This window comes from Brachyistius frenatus, unplaced genomic scaffold, assembly GCF_029030835.1.
Source record: "Brachyistius frenatus isolate BFR_SWC_R1_liver_20210118 unplaced genomic scaffold, ASM2903083v1 Contig_14, whole genome shotgun sequence".
Taxonomy (NCBI): domain Eukaryota; kingdom Metazoa; phylum Chordata; class Actinopteri; family Embiotocidae; genus Brachyistius; species Brachyistius frenatus.
In genome coordinates, this window is record NW_027210613.1 from 1,071,324 (window position 1) to 1,085,354 (window position 14,031).

The 14,031-nt window shown below is 42.5% G+C and overlaps 1 protein-coding gene across 2 annotated transcripts in view; it reads right to left on the reverse strand.

Moving 5' to 3' along the window:
• znf407 (zinc finger protein 407) overlaps positions 1 to 14,031 on the reverse strand; it is a 154,538-nt gene that overhangs the window by 131,758 nt on the left and 8,749 nt on the right. For both annotated transcript variants that reach the window (XM_069693042.1, XM_069693043.1), the window contains one exon: positions 7,560 to 7,674. In XM_069693042.1, coding sequence (XP_069549143.1) covers positions 7,560 to 7,674 — 115 coding nt within the window. The remainder of the gene's footprint in view (positions 1 to 7,559; positions 7,675 to 14,031) is intronic.

The window sequence follows — 14,031 nt, forward strand, 5'->3', positions numbered from 1 at the left end:
GTGGGTTTGTAAAGCTCATTGAGACACTTTAAGTAGTCGTGGGCTCTACAAATGAACCTAACCTGACCTAACAACTAATCATAATCATAATCTATGGGTAATGATTTGGAATCTGATCAAGCGGTTTCATTACACTTAAGGGCTTACATCAGACAGGCAGCACAGTGTTGATTAATTCTACAATAAATACAGTACGTAATCAAAGAAACTACATCATATCCGTCATGTCAGCTGGACAGCACAGACGCTGGCTGACGTCCAACTCTTAGCAGAAGGCCGATACCTGCCCTGTGCATCGGTCGAATGCCCCTAACAGTTTCAGTCAGACACAAAGATCCTCCCTTCCACCCAAGCTAACATTTCCCCAGCAGTCCCAGCAGGTACATCAGCTCAATTATGATGATGGCAATGACTGATTGCATTTTACCACTCCCCTGTTCCCCCAATAAGTCTGGCCATCAGGCGGAGAGAGACGAAACAGGAGAAGGAGAGCGAGACAGAGAGAGAGAGAGAGAGAGAGACACAGAGACAGAGACAGTAGCGTCATCTCCGGTGAGCTACAAGCATCCCAGATGCCAGTCTCCGGGATGGTATCAAACATCTCGGTGGCAGACTCGCCATGAAAATAATCTATACCTACAGGAAGTCAATTAAAAAGTGCCAGGGAAGATTAAGAGCAGCGTGACAGCTTTTCGTCAGGCCAGGAGGTTTGTCTGGGAGAACCAGCGTGTTGCGTGTCTGCTGTGTGAGTGAGAGGAAGGTAAAGTGTGTGTGTGTGTGTGTGTTGGTAGTAAAGACATGTTGGGAAGCAGGCGGCGGCGGCGCAGGGAGGAGGCCATCGCCGTACACCCTTAAAAGCCCCTCTCATGAATATTAAAAAGACCCCTGGCAGCTCCGCCACAAGTTTGCAAACCAGCGTAATGTGTCTGTTTGCGGTGAGAAGGGGGCGCAGTCCTGATATCAATTAAATCAAGCGTTGTCAGTCTGATGGCCCTCTCAATGGAGGGACAGCCCATTCCCCTCTACACATCAGCTCAGCTTTGTGTCAACCATCCATCTCTCATCCTGCCCTCCGCTTCCTCCTCTCTCCCGGTTGCCATCTTTATCAGCCTTGACGCACTCTCCTATCTATCTATCTATCTCTCCCTCTCTCCCTCTCTCTCCTTTTCTCTCTCCCTCTGTCTCTCAAGCAGCCGGTAACTGAATGCACAAATTACTCTCCCCTCCACCTTTAACTCCCACTAAATCTTTCCCCTTTTCCACTTTGCTGAGCCGGGATATTTTATTCCTCCATCAAATATGCATCCCATTAATTAAGTTAAATTACTCCTGACTGCCAAATATCCCCTGCCCCGATGGGTGTCAACACAGAAATGCATGACTGTGAACCTGCAATGACACGGCCCCAACACTTAAACATGAGTTACAGCCTTTTCGCAGCTCCATCCATGGGCAGATTACCAGACACTTTGGGCTGCTGGAATTAAGCGCCGTTCGCCCCCCCGCCATCCACCCGGCTTTTTAATAAGTGCACAATGGATGACACTCGCACTTCTGACAATGAGAGGGCTGATATTTTAATTACACCCCTTTTTTCATCTGCCTTCCTCTTCATCTTTTAATTGCTGTTGTTAATCACTCATTAACGTCCCTCTCTTTATGTTTTTTTCCCCTTCCTACAATATACCAATGACATGATTAGCTCTATAGAACGGATTGTTCAGCAACGTTTTAAAAATAATTCAACGACTTCATCGGATAAAGTTTGCTCATCTTTTGTCTCGGTTAGGTGCGGAAAGTCTTTTTACTCGTGTTTTGCTGCCAAATTCGCTTTTGGTAGCCGAAATTAATCTTTGGAAGGTAAATTAAAAGGGTCTCGTAAGACAAATATTTCTCCTTCTCTTCATTTTTGTGCTCCAAGTTCAGATTTAACAAAAGCCAAAGCTGAGACAGGCTGACGCCACAAGAAGTTTAATGCTTTAGAAAAGAAGCCACAGAGATCATGCCTGGTGCAGACAATAGCCTCTTAACTTTGACAGTCCTCGAGAGTAGTATAACTTACTTACTATCATAAGCCTATGTGCTCTGTTGGCTCCCTGGCCTAACACGATCTTGCCGTTTAGTGTCTGGGCCCAGTGTTTGTTTTGGTTTGTCTTTGATTAAAGGGAAATGGTTTGATTATGAAGCCCCGAGGCCCCTGTTGAGGGCCCACTAAAGAATATGAGATTGTTATTAAAACCTAATAGGACTGATGTGCTGACAGAGATTTCTCTCTTTGTCTCCGGCGCTCAGAGATGCTGAGTGGAGTCCCATTCAAACTCCTCGAAAAGCCTCCTCTCGCCATCGTGCGACCGACCGAGCAAACCGACTTTATCTCCCTCAAGTACTTTGTGCTGCGTAATTTGAAACACAAATTTAATAGCATTCATTGCCTTTTTGCTGAGTGTTAAGCCTTGGAACACAAACTGAACTAATGAAGCCATATGTTTGTTGTCATCTCTTCAGCTGAGAGATACCTGTGAGGACACATTACTTCTGAGGAAATAGAGTCTGACAATTCAGCTTCGGAACAAGTATAAAAAGTAAAACTGCACGCTGGTGGATTTATATTGATACATCGATGCCGTCCAGATTTCTCTCTCTGCCCTCCCTTCCTCTGTTGGTGCATGTGTGCCTGTGCATGAGTGTGTTTCTATTGCAAAAAACATTAATTTTACAAACATCAGCCCAAGGCTACTAAACACATCCAATCCATTATGCTGCGCTTTATCGTGTTATGGGGGGTAACGGGCTGTAAAGCTGTCTCGGTCATAAAGAGCGATCGCAGAGTGCCGAGTCAAACCAGAACGCAGAGCTCTCCGAGCCATACGCAGCCCTCGTTATCGTCAGAACAGCTCCGTCACATACTTAACCTTTCCAGACCAGCCTTTCTGCATTATTTTCCAAATGACCTTTAGCGTTACTTATTTCATTTCCGATAATGGCGCACTAAATTTAGTTAAATGTATCAGAGCAAAATGTGTTTATTTTGGTGAAGGGGCTCTACGCTGACTGACAAGGACCGTGTTCCCAGGCTGAGACTCTAAAGTGTCCGCAGCAGTAAACATCTATACGTCTTCTCGATGGGAGTAAGTAGCCGGCGCTGCGTCTAATGAGCAGAAATTGTATCAGACGGCTCTAAACCATAAGAACTCCACGTAGCACACACGCGTACGAACAGAAAGCAGTCCTCTTATCCTTACAGATGTTCATGATCCAGAGGAGAGCACAACCCCTGGGTCGAAGTCAGTTCACCAACTTTTAGGTATGACACAAATAATTTGGAGGAACACGCATTCAGCTGCACATTTACAAGCATCTGAGGGTTGATAGCAACATCAGTAAAATATAGAGAAACCAAAAGGTGTATTGTTGTGTGTTAATGAATCTCTGCCAACAGGTACAGTAGTACACGCTCTTGGTCACGAACAAGTAAATCATTTAGGGCATAATGAGTTTTCAAAAGGTCTCTCTGACATAAGTACTTGGCTATCCTGGAGCGGTTGTATCACGCAACACAATCCCTCAGCAGCCTTTAAGGAGCCGTGTGTTTCACGCCTTGCTGTAAGAGCGGGTAGTGGAGGAGGGCGGCGGGGGAAGGGAGGGGGGGAGATCTTAGCAAAATCGCTAATGTACGTGATGATTAAGTGTAACTCAAATACCGAGTGTGTTGTTCGTAGGCCTGACAGGCAGTAATTTGGTGTATTATATTCTGCGGTTTTAATTGCACGCCACCAACGTGTCCTTCTGACACGTTATGAAGCGATGATGTACAATTATTTCAGGGCGGCGGGAGATCAGCAGAGTGACATTATAATCATCCTCGTAGGGATCCCTCTCTTCATCTGCAACAACCATTAATGTTTAAATGGGAGGAAGGAAGAGAAAAAAAACATAAAAATAGTTCTCGGGGAGTTCTAACCAGAATCGGTTGGAGGATTATAGAGAATCGCGTCAGGGGAGAAGGAGAGGGGTGTGGACAGACAATAGAGGGGCTGAGTTAAGTGACGGCTTTCTCTGGATAAGCAGCGAGCTAAGATGCTCCTCCACTGTCACTGCCAGGCCTCACACTACTCATACAGGCCCGGGCATTAAGGCACATTACAGCGGATGAGCCACGCAGGGCGGAACTGATGGGCTATTCTGGGAACAGACCAGACAATCTCACAAGACAGGGGGGACATAAAAACCCTGACACGAGCCAGCCCCATCCTGTTAACAGTCAAATCACACACACAACACCCAACATGAAATCATGACTATATATACTCTCTCCAACGCTAAGTCAAGAGGGGAGGGAGGGAGAAGAAACACAGTGCAGCCTCCTCCACACAGACGACAAACTTTAGCACGCTGCAAACTTTTTGTGTTGCGAAAAAGAAACGTTTTTTTTTTTTTTTTTAGCTTTCTTCAAATTTCTGAATAGACACGAAGAAACGGGCAGCTTATGACCCATAATCATAAAAACGGCAGTCCACAAGAGGACAATCCACATCCATGATAGTGTTAATACTTCTAAGGCTCGGGCTGAGATATTAAACCAATGCCTCACAGCATTTAGACTGTTTATGCATAATTTAACACCTACAACAGCACTGGATGTCCGTTGCATCTTTGGGGAGGACAAGAGAGCGGGAGGGTGGAAATGCTGAATCCATGGCCTTTCTGCAAGATGATGGAGGAGAGGAGGAGGAGGCTCATTAAGTGGTCGAGCCCCACTGTGGACAAAACACACCAGGAGGAGATGCAAGAATCTGCCGCTTCACACGCTGGAGGAGGGTTTTTTTTTATTTATTTTTTTACCAATTAAATATGAGAAATCTTATCTTGCATGCTAAAAGCCAAATTGTGTTTTTCTGCTGTTTTTACAACTTAAGAGTTCTTTAAAGGCAAATTAAGACCTGTCTTTTTTTTTCCTTTTTTTTTTTTTTAAATAGAGACAAAAACAGGCAGATGGATAGAGCTGCAGACAAACAGATGCAGAGAAGAAACAGTGAGGCAGAAAGCCTATAAAGTGGAAGCCATGATGAAGGAGGCCCTGACCAGCACACTCAGGTTTGATTGGCAGCATGGTCAAGGGTTCCCATCTGTCCTGGCCCTGCATTTGCATTTGTTAATTAAATGCCACAACAATATGATCTTTAACTATCAACAACTTCCCCCTGCGCCGGAAAAGAGAGCAGCGAGCTGAAGCTAAAGTGAGGTGGACAGCCAAGGAGCAGCGCATCCATTCCTTCACTCGAGTCAGAGCTGAGGTGATCTTCCAGTCTGAAACTTTAACAAGGAAAACACAGCAGTCGATGGCGCTGAGGAGCGATTTAGTTTTTATTTTAAAGGGAAAGAAAAGCACACGATGTGCTAAACTAAATGGCAATGAACTTAACCCAGAAACTCTGTGCCACATGGAGGCCAAAGCTTCTGCAAGCATGAAATAAATTAATGAAACCACTTTTTTTTTTTTTTTTTATATATATATATAAAAGCAGCCCAAACACAGTGTTGTGTTAATTGACATGATAAATTGTGATTACACATAAAAATCCCCAAAAACCTTTTGTGGTTGCCGTCATTAGTATCCTGCAGCAGAACGCAAAGCTTAATCGCAATATAATCTCACTTTTCTAGGTCACCCGAAACAAAACGGGTAATCACATTACACATTATACCTGAAACACAGCCATCCATTAGCAGCGTGCTTTAGATCCAGATTAAGGACACGTCATCCAACGTGGAAAGTTTGGGAAGGCAGAGCGGGTTATGTGTATGTACGGCTCTGGCCTTAATGAGGGTGTTTCTGGGGGTTTCTTTGTGTTTGCTGCTCTTTAGTCAAGAGGAGGGATGGCCCGGTGATCAGTCAGTACAGAAAGCACACAGGGCCGATTTGTCACCAGTGGCTGGCACTGGCAGCATACGGCTCCTCCATCCGCATGATTTGTGAAACCAGGGGTTGTATTTAGTAGTCCCATTTAAAGGCATATTGGAGAACTGTTCCGTATGTATATATATGCGTGTGTGTATGTATGTAAAGCCAGACACTTGGTCAAAGCCCAGAACATTTTGCAACACTTGGGAGAAGAGGGGTTTTCAGCTGCAGGGCTTGTAAACCATGAGCCTTTCCTCTCATTAAAGGAGAAGCTGTGTTTAAACCAAAGCTTGTTTGCTCCTGCTGTAATATGTTTGCGAACATCAGCGGGAGCAAATAAACACATTCGCTGTGCTCAGGCTTTGGGAGGAACAAAATCGTCCCGCGACTGAACTAAATGGAACGGTTTACACAGAATCACAGAGGGAGAAACTAATAACTCCACATATGTCTTCATCTTAGCCAATGTGCAGCCGCAACAGCTCGATGGCACAAAGCTGGAAATCCCACAATTTACCGTATTCCCCGACTGCATGTTAAACAGTTTAACACGTCCATATGAACATGGCGAGGCAGTGAGGAGGTCTACCACGGGAATGAAAGGAGCTCAACACAACATATGGTCTACATGTAGGGGGTACAAGGTACTGCCATAAGAACTGTACTCTTGCACTACTGGGTATTTATAGGCTGCTGGTTGCCTACATAAACTTCCAATTAGGATCATTTGTATAGCTGAAAAGATGAAGAGGTTTAAATAAACTATTTTACCTTTCTGTCTTGAAAAAAGTTGACAAGCAGCGATGAATTATGTCTTTTTTAGAAAGGCCTGGGGGCACTTCAAGGTCAGAGTAGGTTTATTCACACATTAAATTCAGGCTAACACTGCTTCTTTGGGTTATTTTTATATCACTGCCATTTTTTGTCAATGTAAATGCCTTTAAATTGACTATTTTAATGCCTCAATAAATAGTAGCACAATAACTATTAAAATTTTCCTATAAAAGAAATCATTTAATGATTCAACTAACGAAATTCAGCGGATTATCAGCTCATTTGGGCTGGTGAATTTTTTTTTTACAGATTGACATCTGACAATTTTAAAAAGGAATCTGCATCACGTTGGTGGCAAACCTATTCCGCTCCTCTTATTATGGTCAGGCAGGGTTAAATTGGCTTGAATTATGAATTAGCCTGAGACAAATGCAATTTAAAATGGGCTGTACAATAGATAATTAGCAGATGACACTTGACGGGAGGAACACACCACTCAATAGCCGTCTCAGTTTCAACTCTCAACTTGAAAATTGTGGCAGCTCATCTGTAAATTATAAAACAGTCCTTCTAAACTATCCCTAAATTTGTTCCCAAATAAATATGAGACACTTAATGCTTCTTTTTTTGGCTGTGACTTATCTCAGCAGGCTGAATTGACTCTGAATCCTTCAGTTTTTATAGGATGGAAAAACCCAGATATTTGTGTTGAATGGCCAGTTCTCTCATGATCTGACCGCCCTTTGTCCCCAAACGCGTGTAAGCAAAGCCTTTGTAAGACACCTTGACACTGTTGATTCTCCCAAATCAAATCTGGCCTTGCCTTCAAAGAAAGTGTTTTCTATCGCCTTTAATTTAAAATATGCTTGTCCTTGTCACTCACCCGCATATGTCGCATTTATACTCTCGCATGCCGAGGTGTCTCTTCACGTGGTTCCTGGCGTCTCCCAGCTGAGCCGTTGCAAAGTTGCAGATCTTACACATGAAGGGCTTGGATCCTGTAGAAATCAGATGCAACAATAATGTGATGTTTGAAAGAAGGAATTTTTATTTTATTTTAATAAAACACAACTGTACGACTTCTGGGCAGAAATCGTATTTTACATCACAGATCATTTTTCAATGCCAGGCATGGAGGACTGTTATTAGTTCTGTGCGAGGGCTTCAATCTACTTCACAGCCCCAAAATGACTTCAGAATTAGAGAAACAGATGCCCTTACTGCAGTCCCTATAAAAACTACAGTCACACTCCAAGTGCCAAGCAGCTCTTCTTTCACTCTCCATCTATCCTTGTCATTCTCCTTCATCTCTTACCTACTCTTCCTTTGCCTGTGGATGCGTAAATTGGATTCCAAAGGTCAGGGCGAATACGTAAATCAATTCTGTGTGCGCTCACTACCTCCCATTCCATCATTAAAGCGCTAATCACTCTGGCGGGCTTCGCAGGGAGGTTTCTCCCTAATTATTGTCATTAATAAGTCCAGAGGGCGGGGTAGCATTTGAGAGAGTGGCAAAACCTCTCCCAGCTATTCGTCATTTAAGAGCAGAGCAGCGAGGGCCGATGCCTGTGCTTTCTGTGTGAGATACAAACCTCTATCATTTAAAGGGGGGAAACTGGGTCCTTCAGAATAAAAGAAAAATAATCTGGCAATTTAAAAATAGTTACACAACACAGTCAGTTATATATTATAACATATCACAACACAACAAATTTTAAACTGTGGGTAAGTGGAACTGTACACCTTAGAAACTCAAATAAGCTTTGCAATGATTAAAAGTAGCCTCCATCTTTAGTTTAAGTCAGCACCAAGCAGAACCAACAATGACGTCACTCATTGGTTTGTGAACTGCCGTTTTGAAACCGTCGCCATCCTGCTAGCTCGAAGTGGTTGAGAGCCGGAAGTGACCATATTTGGACGAGCTGGGAAGTAGCAAGTGGTGGTTCTGACTCAATCTGATTGGGAACCTAACGATACTAAGTCCCACCCACCTACGGCAGAAACCTGACTGCGCCACAGGCCTGTCAATTGAACAGACACGCCCCCAAAAACACTGCTTTTTGAGATGTATTTTCTAATTAATGACGGGATTATTTTCAGATGACTGATAAGAAGGAGTGACTTTAGCTTGCAACACCATAAAAATGTATTAACTTTGTATTCCATGAGAGAAGTTGAATGGGAGTCTATGGAGCCAGAGCCTTTTTGGAGCCGACCCCTAGCGGCACACAGTGGTATTGCAGTTTCAGGAATGAACACATTGGCCTCATTTTTCAAACCTGAAAGTGACATCCACGTTTATATACGGACATTGGTCAGGACGAATGTCACTACCAATAATAGCCTTGTATTTATTCATCTGGATTTTAATCATCTCACATGGACTTTTACAATTTGGATTGTGCTGTTTTATGGAAGCATTTTCCTTTTTGTGGTTGTTTTGTGTCTACCTGCCTGCGGATAACGGATGCAAATTAGCAACAAGCTAACTTCTGTGCAATTACTTTTAAGTGAGCTGTCCCTGTAAAAATATTTGTAAAATTTTTTAATTCAGTCAAACCATTTCCTAAAGTCTACAGTTCACAAAAATAAAACAAATGCATTTGGGAGAGTAAAATGAATATTACGTTCAGCGGGCTGAGCCAAATTTAGGCCAGCATGACACAGTGCAACACTCTAATCTAAGTGGCAGCCTTGTATGATATCCACGTACGCATCTTTGAGCAAACCCTCACCCTCTCCCAGTGAATATCCCAAGACGTTCTACAATATTTATTCCAGGGGCAGCTGCTGATTTGATTAAGCACTTTGTGTAGATTACTAATTCGTTCATGCACGGTTCACTTGCTGTGAGCTGGAAGTACGACACATTGAATTTTACGCCGGTAACGAAGATTGAAAGGCAAGCCTGTGCTAACAAGGCCCATAAACACAAGGGACGAGGGAGGGGGGAGGGGGAAGGAGGGGGTCCACACATGGGCAACAGCAAAGCCAGCCTCTTCATTTCACATGTCCCTTCAGTACAATAGACTATACACATAGTCACAAAGGCACTTACACAAGAACAAATAAAGGCAGAAAAGCACATAATATCGCTATACATAACTACGCTCTTCACACCTACAAGAGGAGACACTTTCACACACATAAAAAAAAAAAGTCACACAACAAAATCATCAACACCCATAAAAACCAAAAAGACAGACGTACACACTCACACCACACCCACCCATCACACCTACATGGGGATTCAGAGCCCCACCTCACACCTATGCATGTGCATACAGACACACACATTATATTCACAAAACATAATCACCCTTCGACAAACAGAAGCAGAGACAATCATCCCTCTCTGCTTCTCACTACACACACACACACACACACACACACACACACACACACACACACACACACACACACACACACACACACACACACACACACACACACACACACACACACACACACACACACACACACAACCTAAAGTTGAGGTGAGAGAGAGGCGTGTGTGGAGCTGATTTGTCCAGATGGCTGGCTGAGTATGAAACATGGCAGAAAGGGGAGAGATGTAACGTCCCTCAGTTCTCACATCTTATCACATTAATACTCCACCACTCCACTTAAACAGCCTCCGTGAAACTGAAATTGACCATCAATGCAGTGTCATGTTAAATTAATACTGCCATCCACATAGGGGCGATGTGGCTCCCTCATATCCCAGATGAGACAGGGAATGACTAATTCATTTCCTGAGAGGGGAGAGGAACCTCAAGCAATGTTTCACTTCACACACACACACACACACACACACACACACACACACACACACACACACACACACACACACACACACACACACACACACACCAACGTGATGTCTCAAGTCGTGCACATGTCACACACTCCTGTCAGAACCTCGGCTTCAACTTTTAGCTTAGGAGGAAAAGAATAGTAGATCATAATTTTTCATATCAATAAACGTCTTGTGATTGCACTCCAATGTACCCAGTTCCTCTGTGTCTTGCAGGTATATACAATTTGACCGATTGTTTTCAATAACCCTAACCCTTCAAATAAATGTTTCTTTCATTACAGTGAGTGGATTAGAACATCGTGCCACAAGTCAAAGAAATATGAAACAGGATTCTTTATAGGAAAATGTCACCTGATCCCATCAACACTAAAATGTGAAAAATATACAGCAACAGAATTTTGGAGGGAGAGAAAAGCACTTCTCACTGCTTGCAAGCACAAAGTTTGATGGCATCTGTGAACCATCTTAAATAAATAAAACTTAAAATATGTGTCGGTATCAAAGGGGCAGTTGAACAATTTGGTGCTGCACTTCCATAAAGTCTGGAGACAAAGAAGAGAGGCATTTAAAAAAACAAAACACTGAGGCAACAGGGTCTGAAATATTTTGACTTTTAGTCCGTTATATTTTAGACACCAAAAAACATTAGTTCCCATAATGTAACTCAGTAGCAACTTCCATTAGACCTCCTGGCCTTGCCTAATGGTAAACTTGTTTAAAGTCTCAAGCCCACAAGTCAAGATGATCCTGATGACATCATCAGTGTTATTCATCCAAACTTTGGAAAGTTTCCTCCACACCAACAGAAGGTTTTACAGATTGCTTTCACAAACTGAGAAGTACTCATCATAATGAATAAACATGCTAGTAAGTTATTAGATTAAAAAAAAACGAGTGTGCTGTTGCCTGGTTTGTCGGGTTGAGCCAAGAAATTGAAGGCTTGTGATTGGCTAAAGACATTTCCAAAGGCCAGGTAAGGCATGAGCAGTGAAGCGTACTGAATCAAAGGGACTTTCTATTTTACAACATCCAGTAAGAAATGCTACGTTTGGAAACAGGCCCAAATATATATACTGTATGGTCGTTAAAAAAAAAAAAAAAAAAAAAGGACTCAATCTGAAGACCTGAAATCAACTTTTTTTTTGTCCTGAGACCTGCAGTATCTTCTTAAGATTTCATTCTTTCATCAGCTCTGGCTGTAACCTCTTTTCATTCCAGGTCTGAAACGTTCTTGTAACCGTACTCCACAAGCTCTTTTAATTTAAGAATCAGATTTATGAAAAACTGTTGTTTGCCATCTGACCCATTCAATTCACTGTCTGCACCAGAACAGGTATGCAGAGAAATCAGCATAAACATCTTTGCTTCATAATCATTTGGATGCTGGCAGCCATATTTGCATTCTGCAATACTGAAACTTTTGTCTTCTAATCCTAGATTGAGGTGAAAATCGGCACGCCTTTAGGAAAAGCTGCTGGTTCGTGTTTGTCAGGATGCGGACTCAGCAAAATGGACAAAGTTAAAAACTGCTGGTCACAGTTGTGGTCTGAACATTCAGCAAAGGGACTTACTTTCTCTGCTATACTCTGGAAAGTGTTTTAAAAAGCGCGTGAATCATTGTACAATTCTGGCCTTTTTCAGGTCTCAAACAATTCTCCTGAGACACAAGTTGTCCACCAGTGTCTTCTTATGGTCCTGCACCAAACACTTCTGAAAGCCAGTACACTTCACTCTGTATTCACTTATGCACCAGTGCTTCCACTGTGCTGCAGCAGGGAGCACTGGCATGGAAAAAGCAGCAATTAAATCTAGAGCTGTAAATACTTCAGTCTTTCCTCAGTCTGCTTTCTGTTTTCACTTTGACTCGGCTGTCACCTTTTCAAACACTTGCTTTTCTCCATCTGTCTACACTTCATTTACCGATTAGTTTGATCGTGAGTGACGGTGATGGTGATGGTTAGTGTAGAAATAAAGCACCATCTCATCCTTCAGCCTGAAAATCCCCATTGGTATACCATTAGCATTTTGTCTTATGCCTATTTTTGGTCTACCTTGTTTGGGTCTGGATCTGGTTGCAAAATGGACTTGGCTAAAAATAAAATATATGTAGAGCGCCAACCATTATCCTTCATCAATGTCTCGGAGGGCAGACATTTCATATTCATTTAAAGCGCTAATATTCTCCGAAGATGCCTTTAAATGCTTTTGTGTTTGTTAAAAGAAAAAAAAAAGGAAAAGGAAAACACTAATAACTTCAAGGGATTTAAAGTACTTTGAAATGTGTTTCAGAAGTCCAAATTGGTTGAACCGTCGCCAATAAAATAGATCATGTTTGTAAGTTAAATAAAATGTTAAAGTATCCAGACACAAGGCAGGCCAGTGGAGCATTTATCATTTTGCTTCTTAGCTTCTCCTGGGAGAACACATCAAATCCTGTGTGTTAACATGAATTCATGGCATGCGCGTCCATTGCTTTAAGGCTCAGTCTGAGGTCAGACAGCTCACTCCGGTGAAAAAGTGACCAATTTACCTCAAAATGCAAATTCCAGCTGCACCCTCATTGGCAAAATGCGAGCACGTGTGCGTGTTTCCTTTAAGGGACAAATTGACAAATCTGTGTGCAGCCTCCCACTACCGTCTCCTGATTTCACTGATTAATCAAGTGAATAAAAACTAGGTCTTAATTAAAAGGATTTGGATGTGCTCCCAGCTCAGAAACTGGCAGACCCCCACCGTGCTGCTCCACAGCCCCACAAACAAACTCCCAGAATAAATGACCACCACATAAAAGGGGAATAATTCACTGTAATGAGGGAACTTAGCAATAATAACAACTGACATATGTTGTCAAAATGAAGAGGAATAGGTGCTTTCTGCAAACAAGATAGCATAAAGGGGAGTGGAAATGTAATATCATAAACAAGGACATAACTCTGTTGAAAAAACAGAAGTAAACCTCAAAAATGAAGTGTTCATCACTTGAAACCTCAGCACGCGCCCTTGACTTGCTGCCATCTGTTGGGACCTCGGTGTCAAAGCTTTCATTTTCTTAAGTAACACTAAGTAAGTGACCTCAAAACTCAAGAATTATGACAGAGGGTAGAATTATGAATACGTATAGACGAACCATTAATAAGAAGAGAGTGGGGGCTCAACATTTATCATCAGGATTTTAACCTCCAATTCTTACACCTTTCAGCAATTTCCTTTGAGCAGGAAGAAATCTGACTTTGGCACACAAGGTGACTGGCTTGCACACCAGAACAAATTCCTTTTCTGTAAAGGTAAATAAACTGTAAAATTCCTTGACGATACTTCTACTAAATTAAAAGCATACCAGCATATTTTACTGCAGCGTTATTTACTTCTTTGCTGAAATTCCTTTATGGGTTTATGATGACATAACAGTTCACTTCACTACAGTATTTAGTGAGGAAATGTTGGGAATATAATCGTTATCGTTAATAAGCGTTTTCTAACAGGACCTACAACAAAACTACAACACCCACACAAACCATCCACTGCCACCGAGTCT